We start from the raw sequence: 23339 nt of genomic DNA on the forward strand, positions 1-23339 counted from the left end.
AGGATCTACTACTCTTTCAGTGAAATAATATTTTTTCACGTTGCTTAAATGCTTTAAGTTTAAGATTTAAATTTAAATGCTTAAGTCGGGAAAAAAATCACGTTTAAAAAAACCCCAGATGGTGCTGCCTGGCAGAGTCAAGCAAAAATGAGCATAACTGTGGCAACAACTTGCTTCCTCAGCTACCGATATTTCTCCACGGCTTAGCCGTTTGGTAGGACACCATCTATGATCGCGCCTTAACTAGATCGCAATTAACAGGGAAATTCAAAATACTTTCCCCTTGGACACCCTGCAAGCAAATAAAATTGTGGTGATGTGACCACCGAGAAATGACATTATAACTTGAAAACCGGGTCGTAAGGCCCTTTTTTGGTATCTCTTATAAACTTTGGCAGGTTGCTAAGCAACTGGTCATATGTTGAGGACTACCTGTAGGTCAGGGGAGTCAAACTCAAGACCTGGGGGGCTGAGTCCGGCTCGTGGGGTATTCAGATCTGGCCCATGGGGCCGCCCTGGAAACAGGGAAGGACTGGGCTGCGGTGCGGTGCCTCTACCAGGGAAAATGGAGCTTGGGACGGTTGCAAGAGGTCATAGCAACCGGAATCGGAGCTCAGGAGCCCGTTTGCCCTGGCAGAACACTCAGGCCGCCCATGCCCTCCCGACGTGTGATGTTGAGCTAGCCGCACCCACCTTGGCCACGCCCACCCTGGCTCCCCAAGGTCAAACAGGACGCTGATGTGACCCTCCATGAAACTAAGGTTGACAGCCCTGCCATAGATGAATCCGCGACCTAGCATCCTTCCCCTTCTGGGAGTAGCTGCTCTGCCCTTACAGAAAAATCCAGGTGGCTTTTTTGCTGTGGATGTTGAAATTTATTTTTAAGAGCTGTGACTCAAAACAACAACAAAAAAAGGGACCGGACGTAAGTCTGAGTCTCTGGCCATAATCCGAGGCTCTCCTATGCAAAAGAAAAAAAAAAGGTCGCCCTTCAGACTTCAAAGGAATACGCGATAATGTCCGAGCAACGCAGGAGGGCTTCCCTCTGAATCCCCAGAGGAGTCTGAAGCTGAGAAACCTGGAAATTCAGGATGTCGATGTCCGAGGCTCCAAATAAGGCCGTGACGTCCACCTTCTCGTACATGGCGAAGTTAACCGGCCGGCCGGCCATGGCCAAGAGGCTTCGTAAGTAGCGTTCCCGCAGGAGGACCCGTGCTGCTTGCTCCTGCTCCAGGTTGCCCGGGTCCTTGGATGCTCCGCACGACAGGCTGCTCGGCCCCAGAGCCTGGAAGCGAGCGGAATTGGGATCAAAGCCGCGGCTTGACCCATCGGGTCCACGGGGGAGGCGCAGGACAGCCACGGGCACCGTCATTGTCGATCTCTGCTTAAAAAGAGGGGGGGAAAGAGAAGATAATGCAACTGCGTCCAGAACTAAAGATAATAAACCTCGGGAGTTGATGCCCTCAGAATGGTTTTAGATCAGGGGTCTCCAACCTTGACAGCTTTGAAGCCTTGTGTCAACCCTGAAGTTGGCATGACCAGAGCCATCTTGGAGCTTCTGTGTTGCCACCCCGGAGCTCAGGGATAGCAAGGGGGGTGGATTACAGATAGCTGGGGTTTTGTAGTCGAAGCAAAATACTTTCTCTTGGGAACCAAGGACATCCCACAGAGTGGGCCTTCTCCGGGTCCTGTCAACTAAACAATGTCGGTTGGCGGGCCCCAGGAGAAGATCCTTCTCTGTGGCGGCCCCGACTCTCTGGAACCAGCTCCCCCCAGAGATTAGAACTGCCCCTACCCTCCTTGCCTTTCGTAAACTTCTCAAAACCCACCTTTGTCGTCAGGCATGGGGGAATTGAAACATCTCCCCCAGGCCTATATAATTTATATATGGTATGTTTGTAGGTATGTCTGCTTAAAAATGCGTTTTTTAAAATTATTTTAAATTGTATATTATTAGATTTGTTATGAATTGTTTTATTGTGTTGTGAGCCGCCCCGAGTCCACGGAAAGGGGCGCCATACAAATCTAATAAATAGATAGATAGATAGATAGATAGATAGATAAATCCTCACATCTGACCCGAGGAGGGAGGAGTGATGTTACCAGGCAACCAGACAGCGCCTTGATTGGACCATGTGACTGACGGATTGACTGGGATTGAGAGAAAACTTTAAATTGGGTGAAAACCTAATTAACCTAAGGGTTCCTGCTGTTTTCATCTAGTAGTGCCAATGTGGCATATCCAATAAAACTATGAGGAAAATCCTAGCCTCGGAGTTTCGACTGCTGTGAGTAGATTACTTGGAACCCTGACAACTTGTGGGCTTCAACTCCCAGAATTCCCCAGCCGGCCATGCCTTGGAAGCCCACAAGATTTAAAGTTGTCAAGGTAGGATACCTCTGCATTAAATTAACAGGCCATAAAAACCTAAGACCCTGAGTCGCTTTGAGAAAGGCAGCATAGAAGTCTTAATAAAGAAAGTAAATAAATACATATTAATGTAGATTTGGGGTCAAAATCCAAATATGTCAAAATCCAAATATGTCAAAATGGGCATTTCTTCTCAACGCTTGTTCTTTGGATAAGGGATTTGGGATTGATAACTTGTCCCTCCTCGAAGGAGATGGGCATCTCAGAGGGTGCTCTCTTTCGAAAGGGAACTGGACTTTTTCTCGTTTTTGCCAGAAGACATTTTGCTCTTTGTTCAAGAAGCTTCTTCAGTTCAGACTGAATGGTGAAGTATTTATATTCCTTGCATATCATCTGGTTGTTAGCTCTCTTTCTGAGAGCTGTTGAGGCCACTTTGGAGGTTTTATCTATGCCAGGGGTCCCCAAACTTTTTACACAGGGGGCCAAGGGGGCCAGTTCACTGTCCCTCGGACTGTTGGAGGGCCGGACTATAAAAAAAAACTATGAACAAATCCCTATGCACACTGCACATACCTTATTTCTTTGTCTCTCTCACTCTCTCTCTCTCTCTCTCGCTTTCTTTCTCTTTCTTTCTGTCTCTTGCTCTCTCTGTCTCTTTCTCACTCTCTCTCTTGCTATCTCTCTTCCTCCCTCCCTCTTTCTCCCCCTTCCTTCCCTCCCTCCCTCCTCTCCACTTCTCTTTCCCTCGCTCTTTTTCCATTCTCTTTCCCTTTTCTTTCTCTCTCTCCACTTCTCTCTCTCTCTTTTCCCTCTTTCACCCTCCCTCTTCTCTCCCCGCAGAGGACTCGCCCAACAAGCCTCCACCCTCTGACCCCGAACTCCCATTCAATCCCCATTCAGAAAACGGGAGCTAGCAACTCAAAGAGGAGGAGGAGGAGGCGGGTGTGTGCAGGTATGTGTGTGTTGTGCCCAGCTCAGCTTTCAGCAAGCCTTACTTCACCTCCGGTGAGATGAGATTGAGGGGGACGTTCTCACTCCTTTTCCAGTGCAGCTTTGGAAAAGACCCATGGGCCAGATAAATGGCCTCAGTGGGCCGCATGTGGCCCGCGGGCCATAGTTTGGGGATCACCGATCTATGCCCTCGGGGGCACACACACAAACACACACACACACACACAGATTCATATTCATTTCTTTTTCTGGAAATCCTTTTCGTACTCGTGCCCCATTCGAAGGAGATGACCAGATGACTGCAAGGAATATAAATCCTTCCACTCTCCATCATTCAGTCAGAACTGAAGAAGCTTCTCGGATGAGAAGGGAAACATCTTCAAAGAAAAACAAAGTCCAGTTGCCTTATGAACCTTTGGGACAGCCGTGACATGGATAACTGAGTATCTCCATAGATAAGGAGTTGGGTAGTTTAGAAATGTAGTTTCTAATTTAAAAAAAAAATAAAAAATTGTTGTAGATGACAATCCTGCCTGCCTGCCCGTCCAGCTCTCTTCTCTGCAGTCCGCTGGACGCCACAGAGTTAACCCAGGCTTACAGCCTTGTAAACAGGAAGTGCAGCTGCACAAGAACAGCCTATTTTCCAACTCTGGAGGGTGGCGGCACCAAGTCGACGGCTTCCTCACTGTGCCAACATCCCCTCCGGCAGGCAGCCAAGCCCAGGTCATCGGCAGAGAGGATGTTTTCCACAGTAAAGGGCAGAAAGCGAGCAGCGGCCAAGGACAACCCCGGTCTCCAAAGCAAAGGAAAGACTGCAACCGGGTGGGAAGAGCGCTCAAAACTTATATACCGCTTTGCAGGGCTTCTACAGGCTTTTAAACTGTTTACAGAGTCAGCGTAAATGGTCTCCCCAACACTCTGGGTCCTCATTTTACCGACCTTGGGAGGTTGGAAGGCTGAGTCGGCCTTGAGCCAGTCAGGATCGAACTGCTGGCATTGGGCAGAGTTAGCCTGTGATGCTGCATTCTAACCACTGATCACATAGAAGCCTTTTCCCCAGCCTGGCCTATAAGGTTTGACCAAAGCAGTGTCTTCTCCAACTTTTCTCCATCTGCCACAGAATTTAGGATTGCGAGGCCTTAGTTGTCACCGAGACGCAAAATGACAACAATACAGTTTGACTTACGACCACAATTGAGAGCCCAAAACGTCTGCTGCTAAGCGAGATGGTTCTTGAGCTTTGCCTCGTTTTACAACCTTTCTCGCCACAGTTGTTAAGTGTTAAGTTGCCAAAGGAGATCACATGACCCCGGGACACTGCAACGGTCATAAATTCGAGTCAGGTCAAAATTTTAATCATGTGTCCAAGAAGATGCTGCACCCATAGTTGTTAAGTGTGAAAAATGGCCGTAAGTCACTTTGTTCAGTGCCACTGTAACTTCGAATGGTTTTGAAGTTTGAAACAGTTTTATGTTTCAATAAAACATAAAAGTCACCAAAGTTGAACACCTTTGCTGTAACACAGAGGTCTTCAAACTTGGCAACTTTTAAGACTTGTGGACATCAATTCCCAGAATTCTCCAGCCAGCATAGCTGTCGAACTGTTGTAAGTCAAGGACTATTTGCATTGTTTTGCACAAACCCAGTTACTGCCCTGACAAACAGGATCCTCATCCCTAAATCTGCTAGATCCTTGTAGTACAGGGGTCACCAAACTTGGCAACTTTAAAGCTTGTGGACTTCAACTCCCAGAATTCTCTAGGCAGCTTAGTTAAAGTTGCCAAGGTTGGCTGAGGAATTCTGGGCTTTGAAGTCCACAAGTCTTAAAGTTGCCAGGTTTGGGGACCCCTACGTAACGTATTGTGGGGGCCAGCTCCACATGGTGGCCTGGTGTCTTGAAGAGGAATAAAAAAAGCCCCCAGGAAATTTTGGCTAAAGATAATGACCAGTAAATGGATTTCATGTATAAAAAGTTAGCACAAAAGGTGAGCCATTCTGAATCCTTCGGAATTGTTGTGGTTAGCTCTGGCCCAGCTCCTGCCCCAAGGACTGTGGATGTGGGGGAGACATCCACATGCTGCAGGCCTGGTTTGCCCCCGGTGGAATCTGCTGATGAAGGCTCCTCTGACCAAGAAGACATGAGTGACAGGGAGGAGGAGAGTGGGGCAGACAGCTCAGAAGGAGATCAATTCTCTAGCTCCTCCTTGGATTCAGAACAAGAGTTAATGATACAGCCACGCATGCGGAGAGCGATGCATAGGCAACAACAACTGAGAGATTATTATCAAAGAAAATGAGGCCACCTGTGGTTGGGTGGGGCTGTGGTAATTAGTGAGGCTGCTATAAAGAGCAGCCTGTGGGTTTGGCCATTGTGGAGGATTCCTGTTTCCTGCCTGCTTTACTGACTTTGACTTTTTGTGTGCTGATTTTTCCCCGCTTTGAAACTAAGCCAGAGCAAAGTGTGTTTCACTTTGTGAAAGAAGAAGGACTGTGAATTGCCTCACAGCTGCAAGCTAAGTATCACAGAACTGATAAGGGACTTGTACAAATTACCAGTTTGTTTGGAGATGAGTGCTCTTGGCTATACCAAAAGAGGGCTTGGTTTAAGTGAATTTTCCTTATAAAGAACATTGTCTTAAATTTTCAAACGTGTGTGTCTGAAATTTGTACCTGTGAATTTTTGGGAGGATTCTACCAGAGAGCCCGACAAAACAGGAATTGGGCAGCATATAAATTTAATTACTTAATTAAAATACACTCTCTTGGTGCATAATTCAGCTCTGAGGGGCATTTGAGCCATGGTGACCTCCTCCCTCTGCTCCGATGACCCTCTGGAGATGTAGCTGAACAATAACAGGATTGGATGAACTCCAGCCACAGGCACCGGGAATTGCACGTATGCCCGCTAGGAGCAAAATATTTTCCAGCTTTTGCTTCGAGACACAGCTGGGTTTCTGGGACCAAATGCTCCAGGTTTAAGTCTCGGGAGAGCTGCCCTCCCCTCCCCATCCCTGGTCAGACAACATTCCTGCATGGTGTGTTTGTTCTAAACGGCCTACGCTGGCTGAAGGCCTCCTCTTCTGTTTATGCCCTCTTTCCACAGAAGGCCCATTCTCCGAGTGTGTTGTCTGGCACGAGAGGAGGAAGCTCCTGACCGCTGGAAGCCCTCTCCCACCGGCTTGATAAGAACCCGACTCAGAGCTGCTGCACTCTTGGGCAGGGGTCCAGGGTGTGTGTGTGTTTGTGTAGGGGAAGGTTATTATTTTTGTGGCAAGGTCGGCTTGGGTTGCGCTGCGGGCTTCTGATGGAATGTGACCTGCGATGGACGGATGTTAAAAGAAACAGCCACGTAGATTTGGGGACGCTCCGCAGGGATAATCTCAGGGACCGCCTTCTCCCGTACGAATCCCAGCGACCTGTTAGGTCCCACAGAGTGGATCTTCTCCGGGTCCCGTCAACTAAAGAATGTCGCTTGGCGGGACTCAGGGGAAGAGCCTTCTCTGTGGCGGCCCCAGCCCTCTGGAACCAACTCCACCCAGAGATTAGATTGCCCCCACCCTCCTTGCCTTTTGCAAGCTACTTAAAATCCACCTCTGCCATTAGGCATGGGGGAATTGAGATCCTCTTTCCCTCTAGGCCTTTACAATTCTATGCATGGTATGTATGTATGTTTTCTTTTTATATTAATGGGTTTTTAATATTAGATTACTATTGTACACTGTTTTATTGTTGCTGTTAGCCGCTCTGAGTCTCCGGAGAGGGGCGGCATACAAATCCAATCAATCAATCAATCAATCAATCAATCAATCAATCAATCAATCAATAATGGCGAGACCCATTCGGGGACAGAGGACGAGGAACAGGCTGCTAGACTCAAAAAGCCCATAGAGTGAGGTCCTTGGTGCTCTCTGATCTTGGCGGCTTCTTTGCAGACATCTCATTACCAACCTTGGTAACATCATCAGCGCAAGAAGAGAGTGGGATTTGTGTAGTGGAGCCAAAAATCAGCTGGCCAGCGCTCCCACGCATGCTGGATCATGGGTCTAAACACAGCTCTGCTTCTTTCACTAGAACTGCAGAAAAAAACGATTGCTCCAACCTGCCTTCCATTGAGGACCTGCATGCTGCACGAGTTAAAAAGAGGGCGGTGAAAATATTGACTGACCCCTCGCATCCTGGACACAAACTGTTTCAACTCCAACCATCAAGATACACCAAGACAACTAGACACAAGAACAGTTTTTCCCCCAACGCCATCACTGTGCTAAACAAATAATCCCCTCAACACTGTCAAACTATTTACTAAGTCTGCACTACTATTACTGCTAGTTTTTTCCCATCGTTCGTATCACCCATTTCCTCCCACTCAGGACTGTATGACTGTAACTTGTTGCTTGTATCCTTACAATTTATATTAATATTGGTTGTTTCCTGATTGCTTATTTGACCCCTATGACAATCATTAAGTGTTGGACCTCATGATTTTTGACAAAAGTATATTTTCTGTTTTATGTACACTGAGAGCATATGCATCACAGACAAATTTATTGTGTGTCTAATCACACTTGGCCAATAAAGAATAAAGAATTCTACCAGAATTCTCATTTTTTGGTCCCAGTCTAGGCCTAGGCAGCTAAAATATAAAGGCTTTTTGAAGAATGACCACCAACACAGTTTCAAACGATGACATCTGAACATGGCCCAGGGGAGCAAGGTCTTCTGGATATTTGGTTACGGGGGATTGTGGGAAAAGGGGTGGTTCCCTCCTGTGCTCAATGCTATCTGGGAAAGAGTTCTTGGCAATTATGAATGCGCCTTCTTCCGTATCTGGCGCCAGCAGATGGCCCCTGGGACTTCTCCAGCGGTGGCCACAAGAGCTGCAGAGTGCACAGAAGCAACAACTTTCAACCTCTTGTTTGTTCTGGCTGTGGCCGCTTGCCAGGCTGACATCACATCCTGAGAGTGGGGAGAGCAAAGCCCAGACAATCTGAGCGATTGCCGGCACCTGCTTTCCCTCTTTGGAAGAGAAGGAGGCAGGAAGGTGGGCAGGGAATTCCGTGGAGTCTGCGAGAGGCATTCCTGCTATGGGGGACCCAGAAGAGCTGGGGGAAGCTTGAGGAGCAAGCGCACAAGGGGAGGCCACTAAGTGGGGAAAGAAACATGGACTCTTGCCGAGAACTTCAACCTTCGCAAGTAAGTCCTCCTTCAGGATAGGTGGGTGGTCGGTAGACTCTGTGTGGCGATGGGCGGCTTATAAATAAATAGATAGAGGATAACATTGAAGGGGTCCAAAGATGGGCTACAAAAATGGTGGAAGGCCTTAAGCATAAAATTTATCAGGAAAGACTTCATGAACTCCATCTGTATAGTCTGGAGGACAGAAGGGAAAGGGGGGGGGGACAGGATCGAAGCATTTAAATATGTGAAGGGGTTAAATAAGGTTCAGAAGGGATTTTTAATAGGAAAGTGAACACAAGAACAAGGGGCCACAATCTGAGGTGAGTTGGGGGAAAGATCAGAAGCAACGTGAGAAAATATTATTTGAAAGAGTAATAGATACTTGGAATAAACTTCCAGCAGATGTGGTTGGTAAATCTACAGTCACTGAATTTAAACATGCCTGGGATAAATATAGATCCATCCTAAGATAAAATGCAGGAAATAGTAGAAGGGCAGACTAGATGGACCAGGAGGTCTTTTTCTGCTGACAATCTTCTATGTTTCTATGATAGATAGATAGATAGATAGATAGATAGATAGATAGATAGATAGATAGATAGATATAGATAGATGATAGATAGATACAGTAGATAGATACAATAGATAGAAACAGTAGATAGATAGATAGATAGATAGATAGATAGATAGATAGATACAGTAGATAGATAGATATATAGATATAGATAGATAGATACAGTGGATAGATAGATAGATAGATAGATAGATAGATAGATAGATAGATATATGATAGATAGATAGATACTGTAGATAGATAGGTGGAAAGAAAGAAAGAAAGAAAGAAAGAAAGAAAGAAGAAAGAAAGAAAGAAAAAGACTACAAAAACCATGTCCCTTCTTTAGTCAGCTGGTGTTTGGGAGTAGTACAAGCAGTCCTCAACAGTGACTGAGCCTAAACATTTCTGTTGCTAAGCGAGACAGTTGTCAAGTTGATTCCATTTTACGACCTTCCTTGCCAGCGTGGTTAAGCGAATCCCTGCAATTGGTACAATTAGTAACACTGGTTACTAATGGATCTGGCTTCCCCGTTAACGTTGTTTGCCAGAAGGTCACCAAAGGAGATCCCGAAATTTCGGGACACTGCAGCCACCAGAAACATGAGCCAATTGCCAGGTGTCTAAATTTTGATCACGTCACTTTGGGGAGGTTGAAATGGCCGTAAGTGCGAGAAATGGTTCTTTTGCATCCCAGTGTTGCTGTAATTCGGGACAGCCACTAAACAAACTGTTGCAAGTTGAGGACTCCATGTACAGGTGACAGGTATCTTTGTTGGTGGTGCTACATACCTATATACGTATTGACCTATGACCTGTGACTGTTTGTATGTAAATTGTAAATCGGAGACAAATTCCCTGTGTGACCAATCACACTTGTCCAATAAAGAATTCTATTCCATATAATTAATTAATTAATTAATTAATTTATTTATTTTATTTATTTATTTATTGGATTTGTATGCCGCCCCTCTCCGGAGTCTCGGAGCGGCTAACAGCAACAATAAAACAGTGTACAATAGTAATCTAATATTAAAAATGATTAAAAACCCATTAATATAAAAACCAAGCATACATACAAACATACCATGCATAAATTGTAAAGGCCTAGGGGGAAAGAATATCTCAGTTCCCCCATGCCTGACAGCAGAGGTGGGTTTTAAGTAGCTTACGAAAGGCAAGTAGGGTGGGGGCAATTCTAATCTCTGGGGGGAGTTGGTTCCAGAGGGCCGGGGCCGCCACAGAGAAGGCTCTTCCCCTGGGTCCCGCCAAGCGACATTGTCTAGTTTTCTCTTGAGAGTGTGGGCACAAGGAATTTCATTTTTTAATTTGTGCCAGTGAGTTCAAAGAAAATAAAGTGACAATAGAGGCTACCATATGAGCTATATTTATCCATAGTTTTTCCCCCTCTCTTTCTCTCTCTCCTCCTTCACCTGCCCCGACGTCTCCAGTTCCACAATGGTTTCTGGTAACTTCCCCTTTTGGGTGATTTTACTGGCACCTCTCGCCTTCTGGGCATGCGAGAGCCTCCAGATGGCATCACCAGGCGCGGCTGAGCCCACGAGCGGACACGTCCCGGAGCAGCTCCCCATCCAAACCTTTCTGTTGCAGCGTCTTGGCTTGCAAAAGCGGCCAGACCCTCAACCCAAACTGCCTGTCCCCCAGTACCTGCTGGATTTGTACCGATTGTCCTCCAGGCAGCTTCCAGCCTCTCCAAAGGACACCGAGCAAGGCTTTCTCGAAGGCCGGGCAGCAACAGCCAACACTGTGCGCATCTTCCATCATGCTGGTGAGACCCCTGCTCCATTCCCCACCTTAATGGGGCTGAGGGAGGAGAAGGGACCTGCTTAACAACTGACTTAACTGTCTTGCTTAGCAAAGGAAATGTTGAGCTGAGTTGTGGTCGTAAGTCAGGGACTACCAGTATCAGTATTGGGTTGCTAGCCAGTACGGGCTGCACCGTGTACCGGTAACAAAAACGCGGGTGCGCACATAGCAACGCGTTGGTGGCGTACACGTGCTTGTGCCGCAGTGAGATTTTGCTCCTGAGCATGCGCAGAAAGCAAGATCTTGCGAGAGGACACACATGTGAGATTTCTACAAATCTTTTGCTCCTGCTGATGCGCGGAATCAAACAAATTGCCGAAATCTCGCACACGTATCTTCTCATGAGATTTTAGTTCCTGCACATGCGCAGGAGCAAAATTTTATTTATTTATTTCTTTATTAGATTTGTATGTCGCCCCTCTCCGAAGACTCAGGGCAGCTAACAACAATAAAGAAAACAATGTGAACAAATCTAATATTAAAAAATAATCTAAAAAACCCCAATTTAAGAGACCAATCATACAAACAAGCATACCATGTATAAATTCTATAAGCCTAGGGGGCAGGGAAAATTTCAATTCCCCCATGCCTGACGACAGAGGTGGGTTTTAAGGAGCTTGCGAAGGGCAAGGAGGGTGGGGGCAACTCTTGATATCTGGGGGGAGCTGTTTCCAGAGGGTCGGAGCCGCCACAGAGAAGGCTCTTCTCCTGGGTCCCACCAAATGACATTGTTTAGTTGACGAGACCCAGAGAAGGCCAACTCTGTGGGACCTAACCGGTCGCTGGGATTCGTACGGCAGAAGGCGGTCCTGGAGATATTCTGGTCCAATGCCATGAAGGGCTTTATAGGTCATAACCAACACTTTGAATTGTGACCGGAAATTGATCAGCAACCAATGCAGACTGCGGAGTGTTGGTGTAACATGGGCATACTTTGGAAAGCCCATGATTGCTCTCGCAGCTGCATTCTGCACGATCTGAAGTTTCCGAACACTTTTCAAAGGTAGCCCCATGTAGAGAGCATTACAGTAGTCGAGCCTCGAGGTGATGTATTCTATATCAGTGTTTCCCAACCTTGGCAACTTGAAGATATCTGGACTTCAACTCCCAGAAGTCCCCAGCCAGCATTCGCTGGCTGGGGAATTCTGGGAGTTGAAGTCCAGATATCTTCAAGTTGCCAAGGTTGGGAAACACTGTTCTAGATAGAAATGACAAGGGAATGCTGTTGTGCCCAGGTCACACTTGTGAGCTTCCGAGACACAACTGCTTGCCTGGGGAAGGAAATAAGCAACGGGGCAAAAGACTTCCTCCTCACTCCAGCAAAAACATTGTCTGCGGAGAGGGGCGGCATACAAATCTAAATAATAATAAACAATAAATAATAATTGTTTGATTCCAATTGATTTTTCTTTACATTTTCTCCACACTTAGAGGATTCGGCGCAGGACTCGGAGGGCACAGGAAATTCCTTCTACTTCCTGTTCAACCTCACTGTGCTGCCTTTGGAGGAGGAGCTGGTCGCCCTGGAGTTGCGTCTCTATCACTCCGCTAAGGAAAGCCAGGGCTTATCCATCCACGTTTACCAGGCTGTGGGTCCCCCACCTGTAACCCCAAACAAGAGCCGGCTCCTCACGCACAAATTTGTGACGCCCAGCCAGCCCACATGGGTGAGTTTGGATGTGACGGATGCTTTCCAGGACGCAAGCGAAGGGAAGGGTGACCTGGGCCTTATGGTCGAGGTGCAGTCTTCGAACTGCAGCCGAGATCGTCCATGCCAACAGACTTCCCTCCGGGCAAGACGCTCTCCCGGGCAAGAGGAGGCGGAGTGGACTCGTGAAAGACCCTTCCTGGCCACCTACAGCATTGACCAAAGAGGGCAACCTCTGACCCACCGAAAAAGGCAAAGTAGAAGCCGCCCCGTTAAAGGCAAAAGACCGACTAAAATCCCGGCCTTCGCTAGGAAGCACAAGGGCCTGAGGCCGAAGACGAAGAGCAGCACCAGGTGCAGAAGGCACCGCCTGTTTGTGGATTTCAAAGCGGTGGGCTGGAACGACTGGATCATTGCTCCTGGAGGCTACCATGCTTTCTATTGCTCGGGGGACTGCCGCTTCCCGCTGGCCGACCACATGAACTCTTCCAGCCATGCCGTGGTGCAGACCATCCTGAACTCGGTGAACTCCAAAGTGCCCAAGGCCTGCTGCGTCCCCACGGAGCTCAGCCCCATTGCTATGCTTTACCTAGATCAGAATGACACAGTGGTCCTCAAGACCTACCAAGACATGGTGGTGGACGCATGCGGGTGCCGCTAGAAGCCCAAGGGCACAGGAGGGTCTTTTCTTGGTATTAAGGCCAGGAGGCCATCTGTCAATAAAGTCAACGGATGCAATAAAGTCGGGCCTGTCAACCGCATTTCATATATTATTGCAAAGGGATGGGAGGGTCAATACAAGATCACCGCAGACAAAGAGATAAATAGGATCTTCTCCTATGCAATTCATTTACAGTGATACCTCGTCTTACAAACGCCTCGTCATACAAACTTTTCGAGATACAAACCCAGGGTTTAAGATTTTTTTGCCTCTTCTTACAAACTATTTTCACCTTACAAACCCACCGCTGCCGCTTGGATGCCCCGCCTCCGGACTTCCGTTGCCAGCGAAGCACGTTTTTGCGCTGCTGGGATTCCCTTGAGGCTACCCTCCATGGGAAACTCCACCTCTGGACTTCCGTGTTTTTGTGATGCTGCAGGTGAATCCCAGCACTGCAAAACGGGCGCTTCGCTGGCAATGGAAGTCTGGAGGTGGGATTTCCCATGGAGGGGAGCCTCAGGGGAATCCCAGCAGCACAGAAATGGGGACTTTGGCTGGCAAAAGGGGTGAATTTTGGGCTTGCACGCATTAATCGCTTTTCCATTGATTCCTATGGGAAACACTGTTTCATCTTACAAACTTTTCATCTTAAGAACCTCATCCCGGAACCAATTAAGTTTGTAAGATGAGGTATCACTGTATTTCCAAAGATCAGCAACTTTGCTTTTACAAAGGTATCTTCCCACAGGGGCCACATTCCACAGGCCACTGTTGAAAACAGCAAGGCCCTTGCGAGTAATCTCATGAGTGAGCAATTAACCAGGTTTGCCTGCCACATTTTAATTATTATTATTATTTATTAGATAAATAATAATAATAATATATATTAGATAAAGTCCTCTCCGAAGACTTGGGGCGGCTCACAGCATATAATATAAAACAGTAAATACAAAGACATAATTAATTAAAAACTATATAAGCTAAAACCCGATATATTAAAAATTAATCAAACAAATTCAAATTCAAAACACAGATACATCACATTTATTTGCCAGGGGCCCAAGATCTAATTAGTCCAAGCCCGGCGACATAAGTGAGTCTTGAGATTCTTACGGAAGGCGAGGAGGGTGGGGGCAGTGCGAATCTCTAGGGGAAGCTGATTCCAGAGGGCCGGGGGCCCCCACAGTGAAGGCCCTTCCCCTTCTTAGAGAGGGCTGGAAAGCGGTATATAACTCTAAGTGCTACTGCTATTGCTACCTACATACTTATCAACGTGTATCTAGATATTGTTACAGACATGACAGCCATCAGATGAACAATAAATGAAACATTTATTTAGCCTATCACAGTAATAGAGCCCAGGGCAAAATTAAGACATGCTGAAACTAAGAACAAATGTGTATAACTCAAGAGAAAGATATTCAAGGAAAATACATTCAATACTTTGTTTTCTTTTTTGTAGTTTTGGAGAGTTTCTCCAGTCAAAATGTTGTTTCCATCAGAATTATGAAGGCAAATATTTGGCCTATAAGTTTCTTAAGAGCCAGAACGGACTTCCAATCGCATGCAGTTTTTTACCCTAACCCTAAGAGCCTCCCCTCGGCCCAGAATAGAAACAATTCCCGTACAAATTCTTTAATTAACGTGAACTAACTTGCGCGGGCCTGGTTGGAAATTAGCTCCTCATGACCGCCTCAGATTCGCTCCTCCTGAAGTGAGGAGAAACACGACAGGAGAAATGGCGACGAGAGCAACGTTGACCTCTTGTGCCCGGAAACACTATCAGCTCTATCGCTTAAACTAGGTCCCCTCTAGCCAGAGGAGGACGGCCAAATCTATGACTTCAGACTAATAAATGAGATGAACAAGGCGCATGCGCCAGTCATTAAAAAAAGTCTTCCTCCCTCCCCCTCCCCGCTTTACGTAGCCCTGGGAAATGAGCTGAGAAAGCGTGAGCTTTTCGTCAGAGTCAGGCGGTTCGGGGTGGGGTTTGGAGGGTTTTTTTTGGTTCAGTCCGCTTCCCCTATCGGCACTTTCGAGATCCGCCTTCGGTCGCCCCCGTGCTTTCTTTTCGAATGTTTCAAATCCGGTTTCACTCTCCGCTCTGGAAATTCCCAGCGGTGAGGATTTGAGCGGCGCCTCCCTTTCCTCGAGACCCCAAGTATGAAGAACCGAAAGTGCGGAACGGAAACCGAAACAGGCGCTTTCTCTCCCTGGAGTCCGGGGGGAGGGAAGGGGGGGGAGAGTCGAGCGGGGAGGAGAAAAGGAGGGGGCCGCTTCACTCCGTGCGCTGACTCGCGAAACCCACTCGCCGATTCGCCAAACTCCCATCGGCCGGCTGAAGACTAGGGGAAAAGGAAAAAAAAAAAAAGACAAAATCGCGGAACCTCCCTGAGGGAAAGCCGGGTAGGAGGAATCCGAAGGCGGCCTCTAGCTTAGGAGAGAAGAGCGGGAACGAAAGCCCGGCCGTTCGGGCAGCGGTTTGTCGAAAGTGCGTCGGCCGATGCGCAGGCCGCAAGCGCACTTAGTCCTGACGGCGGCGGCGAAGGAGAGAGAGGCGTCTTCTTTTGCGTCCGCACCTGCCTGAGGCGGCGGCGGCGGCTGCGAAGAACCGCGGTGTGGCTGCTCCTCCGCCGTCCTCTCTGCCTCGCGCGAGCGGCTTTGGGCCTCCAGCCCACTCGCCCGGCCTCCTCTCCTTCCCAGGCTCCCGGCGCTCCTCGGGGTGCGTATTAATCCCGGGCGGCCTCTCTCTCTCTCCTGCGCCTCCTCCCCGACCCCCGAAGAACGTGAGGGAAGGGGATCTCGAGGCCTCGGTCCCGGGGAGGAAAACCTTGGGCTGGAGCTCCTGGTTGCTTGGTAGAATTTTTTTTTCTTTTATCCGGAGGGGCTCCTTTTCTGCAGCCGGGGTTTACCTCCTCCTCAGAGACCCCCCTTCCTCCTCCCTCCCCCCTTGGACGGTGACACCCCCCTTTTTAATATATATATATACAGTAATCTATCTATCTATCCCAGCGACCAGTTAGGTCCCACAGAGTGGGCCTTCTCCGGGTCCCGTCAACCAAACTATCGCTTGGCGGGACCCAGAGGAAGAGCCTTCTCTGTGGCGGCCCCGACCCTCTGGAACCAACTCCCCCCTGAGATTAGAATTGCCCCCACCCTCCTTGCCTTTCGTAAGCTGCTTAAAACCCACCTCTGCCGCCAGGCATGGGGGAACTAAGATACACTTTTGCCCTAGGCCTTCACAATTTTATGTATGGTATGTTTGTATGTATGATTGGTTTTTATATACTGTAATGGGTTTTTAACTGTTTTTTTAGTATTGGATTTTGTTGTACTGTTTTACTGCTGTTGTTAGCCGCCCCGAGTCTTCAGAGAGGGGCGGCATACAAATCTAAGTAATAAATAAATAAATAAAATAAATAATCATAATAATAATAATCATCATAATAATAATAATAATAATAATATCTATCTAATCTCTCTCTCTCTCTAATCTCTACCTACCTACTACCTACCACCACCCCCCAGACTGACTGCATACTTTGGGAGGTAATTATTTCTCCCAACTTTTCCTTGGGGCGTGCATGCTTCTGCAAAAAAAAAAAAAAAAATCAACGCTTCCCCATATTTTTCTTAAAAAATAATATTAGTAAGCCTTTCTGCACCAGGAAAGCCGATGCTTTTAGGTTTGGCTTCTTGACAGTTTGTGGCTTATTTGTTTTGTGGGCTTTGCGGGTTCCTGCTTGTGTAAACGTTTCCTTTCCTCTCCCTGCTGCCAGACGGATTTTTTAAAAAAAAGCTATTATTATTATTATTATTATTATTATTATTATTATTATTATCATCATCGTCTGGTTATTTCAACCTGATGCATTTCCAGCTTGTGCGTGCCTTGCTTGATCCCCTTTTCCCAGGAAGGATAATGAAACCGAATCGTTTTCTCTGTTTTGCAGGCTAGGAAGGAATTGCTGGACTTGTTTGATTATCCTCAGCTCCCCCCATAAATTCAACCCTCTCTGTGCTGTTCCCTTGATGCTGTAGCAGTCGCTTTCTTCTTTCATCTCAAGCAAGGATTTTACAGAAAGAGAAAGAGAAAGAGGCCCTCGCATTCCATCTCTTCTCCTCCTGCCCTCCCCAATTTCTTTTAATCTTCACCCATGCTTCATGTAGCAGCTTCCTTTGGTCCAACAAGAGGTGGGTCTCTTTACGCCACTGCTTATAGGGAGAAGGCCTGGAAAACGTGAGAGCTTCTCCCCAGCCCCGCTTTCCCGAAGAAGCGGGCAGCTAAAAGATAGGAAGGGAAGGTGAGTTCTTTTCCTTAAGGAATGACTCCAAAGGACTCATGAGAAGGGAAGAAGGAGCTCCCCCTTTGACAGACGCCCACCTCACCTGCCTGGCTATGGAGTGTGTGCAGGTTTCACCTTTGCAGCCACAAGGCAAGGCTGCTGAGGCGGGGGATCGTGTGCTGCTGCTCCTGCCCGCCCCTGCTGTGCGGAAAGAAGAGGAGACCCTTTTGGGGCGCTCCGACCCCTGGCCTGCTGCTTCCCAACTGAACGACAGCCTAGATGGCGTGAACACGTTTCAAGACACTAAGGAGCTTTGTTCCAAAAGTACAGAGACCCTCCCCTCCCTCCAGGACCATCCTTACGTCAAAGATACTGTAGAGCGTTGTACCTCATGTTCTTTAAAGGAGGACCCAAAAGAGACTGGGAGTTGCGATGGGACACAGGAGGACTTGAAACCGTTGGATGCTTTGAACCATCTGCAGGAACGGTCATCGGACAACGAAGCGGTTGATGGCGGCAACGCCTCTTTGGTTGCAGAACCCCTTGAGGTGACCGCTCAAGAACGCCTTGGGGACAAGGAACGGTCTGCGGCTGAGCAGAATAGCCATTTGCATGACAAGGCCGAGTCCTCTTCTCAGAACTGCTGTCTAAGCTTGGAAGCAGCAAGTCGGGACACGTCGGCAGATGACCTGTTAAGTCAGGGTTCTCCATCTGTGGATGAGGGGAAGCTTAAGCCCGGGGCAAAGCGCGTGACTTTCCCTTCTGATGAAGACATCGTGTCTGGGGCTGTGGAGCCCAAGGATCCTTGGCGGCATGGTAAGCGAAGATCCCTTGTTATCAATTCTCTCTTCTTGGGCCTTACACTCATTCGTGGGATGAGTCTGACACTTGGTCGCTCTAAGGGCCGGGTCTCTCCATGTCCTCTGATCTTGCACTACTTCTCTGAGTTGTTCTATGCCATTGATGGCGAACTATGGCACAGGTGGCACAGGAAGCCATGACTTCTGACATGTGAGCCCGTGCACGTATGTGCTGGCCAGCTGATTTTTCACTCGCACAGAGGCTCTGGGAGGGCGTTTTTGGCTTCCCCTAAAAGGAGGGCGTTTTTACCCTCCTCTGTCTCCAGGGAAGCCTTTGGAGCCTGGGGAGGGTGAAACACGAGCCTGCTGGGCCCACTAGAAGTTGGGAAACAAGCCCTTTCTGCCCCCCAGAGGGCCTTCGGGGGCAGGGGAAGCTGTTTTCGCCCTCCCCAGGCATTGAATTATGGGTGTGGGTACTTGCGCATGTGCGATAGTGCGTGCCACGCTCTTTCGACATCCGCCATCACTGTTCTATGCCCTTTTGGATGTTGTCTGCTTTGAGAATGGTGTGTGTAGCCACTGTGTTGTTTGGTAGCCTAGTTTCCTTTTCCCACTAATTTTTCCAAACCAAATTGCTTTCTCCAGCGCCACACGATATGGCCAAACAGGAGCCTTCTCTAGCACCACAGCTGAAACAAGTTCGAATCTAAGACAGTTTGGTTAAATTTGATTCTTTGTTTGTCTTTGCCTTGCAGTTGGGAGGGAGAGAGAAAGAGAGAGCGAGACCTTTTGTACTCCACTAACAGTAAATCATGATTTATTTGCATTTGGTTTTACTGGGCACTTTTCTGCTGAAAGGGCTTTCAACCACATGGTCTAATCAGGGCTACTTTGGCACAACAGAAAAATCCTATTTATCCTATTTATGACAAAATAATGAAGCTGACTTAACTGTACAACAGTTAATTTAAAAAACAGCCAATCGCTAAGCAGGGAAGGCTCTTGAAAACAGACTTTTATTGAGTAAAACATAAAAGGAAGCAAACTGGCACATCTCCAGACACTAAAAATTGTAGCTTTCTATAATGATGGTATCATGAGTTTCTCAAAAAAAGTGTCAGTTCAGGATTGTTCAGGTTTTCAGAGATGTTAATAAGGTTGCTGACATCTGTTTTTAGCACATTTAACTTACCTGAATCAGGCCACAATTAAAAGTGGACATAATTTTGTTTAAATTAAAAACACCCAATATTGGTAATTAAATTTTAACTAAGGAGACTGAAATTTCATTACTTCACAGCCAATAAAGAAAGGCTTACGTTCTTTCATGTGAATACATGACAAGGAAAAAAAGAGGTTTCTTGTTTTAAAATATCCTAATTATTTGGTTTTCTAAAAAATCAGTAAATGCATTATTCTTTTTGAGGAAGGCTCAAAGGACTGAAGAAAGTTTGTTTTCGCTTTCAGACTTTGGATATTACTTTCCCTTTATGTGAACAATAACCCTGAATTTGTGGGTGTATCTTAAAAATCTATAAGGTGAATGGTTATGGCAAATTTAACCGCAGAATGTCTTGGTTGTCATGCAGTCAGATTTTTGAGATTATAGTAATAAAAATAGTACTGCGTTAATGTTTTACTAAGACCCAGTTTGATCTGTCTCTGTGTGTATAATGTTGTCAATAACTTTGTCCATGGCTACTACTATCCCTATTTAGCAGAAGAATTGCCTATGAATGAGTAAGAGTCAGAATGGTGAATCCATGGCTTAGGCCAGTATTTCTCAATTATTTTCTGTTATTCCCCCACCTCCCCAGGAAGGAGTAAACATTTTGTGCATTCGCTGGCTGGGGAATTCTTGGAGTTGAAGTCCAAATATCTTCAAGTTGCCAAGGTTGGGAAACGCTGGCCTATATAATTTCATAAAAGGATCACATTTTGTTGTTGTTGTTTTTGGTCCACACCCTTGAATGCGAATGCAAATTTTACAGAACTGTGTGCAGTGTGTGTGTGTGTGTGTGTGTGTGTGTGTAGAACAGTGATACTGTATACAGTACTTTCCCTTTCCATTGGAAGCGCTTGATCTCTGTCAAAAATCACAAGATGTTTTTCTCTTTTGGAAACCTCTAAAGTTCTTTTTATCTCTGACATGATGTGTGCACAAGGGTTATGTTGCCTTTTCTCTCTCTTTTCGGGATATTTTTGAGGATTTTCTGGGCTGGGGTTTAGACTCATTCTTTAGTTGCGGCATTAGCATGTCCGGAGGCAATTTGGAGTACAGTGTGGAAATATTGTTGGTCAGGCTCACTGAATTCTTTGTCTTGAGATAAACCGAACATATGGAAAGTTAGCTTGAATGCGCTGGTGTTTGTTGGTATCAGGAATGCACATCCACTACACTTTCCTGAAAATGCATTTTTCCCCTATCAGCTGATTAGTAATCCTATAAGCACCTTAGTGTTGCCCTCTTTAACCTATAGATAGCTAGGACCTAGGAGAATTGGGCTGGGGAAGCAGGTTCAGAATACAGTGGGACCTCTACCTACAAGCACCTCTACCTATGAACTTTTCAAGATAAGAACCGGGTGTTCAAGATTTTTTTGCCTCTTCTCAAGAACCATTTTCCACTTACAAACCCCAGCCTCCAAAACTGTAACCGGAAAAGGCAGGGAGAAGCCTCCATGGGGTCTCTCTAGGAATCTCCTGGGAGGAAACCGGGCCGGAAAAGGCGGGGAGAAGCCTCCGTGGGGCCTCTCTAGAAATCTCCTGGGAGGAAACAGGGTCAGAAAAGGCAGGGAGAAGCCTCCGTGGGGCCTCTCTAGGAATCTCCTGGGAGGAAACAGGGCCGGAAAAGGTGGGGAGAAGCCTCCGTGGGGCCTCTCTAGGAATCTCCTGGGAGGAAACAGGGCCGGAAAAGGTGGGGAGAAGCCTCCGTGGGGCCTCTCTAGGAATCTCCTGGGAGGAAACAGGGCCGGAAAAGACGGGGAGAAACCTCCGTGGGGCCTCTCTAGGAATCTCCTCGGAGGAAACAGGGCTGGAAAAGGCAGGGAGAAACCTCCATGGGGCCTCTCTAGGAATCTCCTGGGAGGAAACGGGGCCGGAAAAGGCGGGGAGAAGCCTCCATGGGGCCTCTCTAGGAATCCCCTGGGAGGAAACAAGGCCTCCACCCTCCCTGTGGTTTCCCCAATCGCACGCATTATTATTTTCCTGTGGGAAAAATTGCTTCTTCTTACAAACCTTTCTACTTAAGAACCTGGTCATGGAACATACTCTATTTTGTTATATAAAAGTAATAATTGGTTCAGAAAGAATTAACCCTATTCTTTGTAATCCTCTTTGAGATCCAAGAACCTTCTTAATATCAATTTTACGCTGTAGCATGCGTATCTTTAGCCTTTTTTGTGGCATTTCGCAAGGAGATTATGAGTATTGCAAGTTTTCCAGAGGTGAACTATAGAAATGTGTATATATTGTTGGACTCTCTGTGCAAGTGAGAATTCGTGTTTAAAAAAGAAGGTAGAGCTTGGGAAATGGCATCTGATAAGAGTTGCTGCTACTCATTTTATGTATTTGTATGGTCTTTATTATCTTTACAAATAAAGTGGCCAATATATCCACACTTTCCTCCTCCTCTTTTCCTCACAGCAACAACCCTGTGAGGTGGACTGGGTTGAGAGAGTGGCTGGACCAAAGTCACCCAGTCGGCTTTCGTGCCTAAGGTGGGACTAGAACTCACTCTCCCCTGGTGATTGGCCCAAAGTCATCCAACAAGCTTTCATGCCTAAGGCAGGACTAGAACTCACTATCTTGTGGTTTTCTGGGCTGATTCCTTTACCAGTAGACCAAACTGACTCTAACCAAATTTATAGTCAATTTTAGACCAGACCAGCTGAAATCTTTCATTTTCTCTGTTTAAGGCAACCTGCCTTCCATACTCCATATTTGAGAAACGGCAGATGTGATGATGATGATGATGATGATGATAATAATAATAATAATAATAATAGTAGTAGTAGTAGTAGTAGTACTAGTAATAGTAGTAGTAATCATAATAAAAATAGTAATAAATTAACTTAAATATTAGATTTGTTTACATTGTATTTTTATTTATTAATTTATTGATTGATTGATTGGATTTGTATGCCGCCCCTCTCCGGAGACTCGGGGCGGCTAACAGCAACAATAAAGCAGTGTACAATAGTAGTCTGATGTTAGAAACGATTAAAAACCCATTAATATAAAAAACCAAAACATACATACTGTACATACATACCATGCATAGAATTGTAAAGGCCTAGGGGGAAAGAGGGTCTCAATTCCCCCATGCCTGACGGCAGAGGTGGGTTTTAAGCAGCTTACGAAAGGCAAGGAGGGTGGGGGCAATTCTAATCTTTGGGGGGAGTTGGTTCCAGAGGGCCGGGGCCGCCACAGAGAAGGCTCTTCCCCTGGGTCCCGCCAAGCGACATTCTTTAGTTGACGGGACCCGGAGAAGATCCACTCTGTGGGACCTAACTGGTCGCTGGGATTCGTGCAGCAGAAGGCGCCCCGAGTCTGCGGAGAGGGGCGGCATACAAATCTGATTAATAAATAAATAATAATAAATAAATAAAACTAGTAATAAAAATAGCGAACACCTGTGTTTTGCAAAAACAAAAATCCCACAAAACACACAAACCTCCCTGAAATGAATTATGTAACAAATCAATCACACTACCCAAAATATAGAGAATGGGAACAGGGACAAAGCACTATTTGCCTTGCTATTTATAGAAGGTTATCTCTTCTCCCCAAAGGGATTCTTATTTAACACAGGAGACCAGCTCCGGGGCTGTTGATAAGCCTAAAATAACCCGAGTAAGGAACATGTTGAAACCGCTTTCTCTCCTGGAGGCAGGAGATAACGCCGGGATTCTCTGGCCGTGACCGTTTTAAAAAGTTTAGCATTACCTGCCGCAGGAGACAATTGGTTGGGTGCCCAGATGGAGATAAGGAGAGCCGGACTTAAAAAAACAACAACCCGGAACGGGTTTTGAGACCGATTTGAAGAATAATCCTAGAGGCCAG

The 23339-nt window shown here is 46.7% G+C and overlaps 3 protein-coding genes across 6 annotated transcripts in view; 2 read left to right on the plus strand and 1 right to left on the minus strand.

Moving 5' to 3' along the window:
- Window positions 1-852: 852 nt before the first annotated feature.
- GEMIN7 (gem nuclear organelle associated protein 7) lies at window positions 853-14992 on the minus strand. Of its 2 annotated transcripts, none has more exons than XM_070764668.1 (2): window positions 14844-14992; window positions 853-1384 (listed from the first exon to the last, which is right to left on the minus strand). In XM_070764668.1, the coding sequence occupies exon 2, from the start codon at window positions 1370-1372 to the stop codon at window positions 992-994; it is 381 nt and encodes a 126-aa protein (XP_070620769.1). In that variant the 5' UTR covers window positions 1373-1384; window positions 14844-14992; the 3' UTR covers window positions 853-991. The 2 variants fall into 2 exon arrangements, with proteins under 2 accessions (XP_070620769.1, XP_070620768.1); XM_070764667.1 differs by having other exon boundaries at window positions 853-1381; window positions 14844-14990.
- On the plus strand, window positions 8308-13289 carry LOC139174361 (bone morphogenetic protein 2-like). Its single transcript, XM_070764666.1, has 3 exons — window positions 8308-8515; window positions 10505-10842; window positions 12312-13289. Exons 2-3 carry the CDS (start codon window positions 10512-10514, stop codon window positions 13187-13189), a joined length of 1209 nt encoding a protein of 402 aa, XP_070620767.1. The 5' UTR covers window positions 8308-8515; window positions 10505-10511; the 3' UTR covers window positions 13190-13289.
- A 245-nt stretch (window positions 14993-15237) lies between the features above and the next one.
- PPP1R37 (protein phosphatase 1 regulatory subunit 37) overlaps window positions 15238-23339 on the plus strand; it is a 41270-nt gene continuing 33168 nt past the window's right edge. The window contains exons 1-3 of one of the 3 annotated variants that reach the window (XM_070764671.1): window positions 15543-15911; window positions 16718-16738; window positions 17143-18291. In XM_070764671.1, coding sequence (XP_070620772.1) covers window positions 17532-18291 — 760 coding nt within the window. In that variant the 5' untranslated portion in view covers window positions 15543-15911; window positions 16718-16738; window positions 17143-17531. Of the gene's footprint in view, window positions 15351-15542; window positions 15912-16717; window positions 16739-17142; window positions 18292-23339 lie in introns of those variants that run through there. The other 2 variants (XM_070764672.1, XM_070764670.1) reach the window with 2 other exon arrangements.

This window comes from Erythrolamprus reginae, chromosome 11, assembly GCF_031021105.1.
Source record: "Erythrolamprus reginae isolate rEryReg1 chromosome 11, rEryReg1.hap1, whole genome shotgun sequence".
Lineage (NCBI taxonomy): Eukaryota > Metazoa > Chordata > Lepidosauria > Squamata > Dipsadidae > Erythrolamprus > Erythrolamprus reginae.

Bases quoted from the DNA above. Each gene is read 5' to 3' on its own strand.
- GEMIN7 (XM_070764668.1), bottom strand. From the start codon at position 1,372: ATGACGGTGCCCGTGGCTGTCCTGCGCCTCCCCCGTGGACCCGATGGG.
- LOC139174361 (XM_070764666.1), top strand. From the start codon at position 10,512: ATGGTTTCTGGTAACTTCCCCTTTTGGGTGATTTTACTGGCACCTCTC. The intron at 10,843-12,311 runs GTGAGACCCCTG...CTCCACACTTAG, and splicing joins GCGCATCTTCCATCATGCTG to AGGATTCGGCGCAGGACTCG.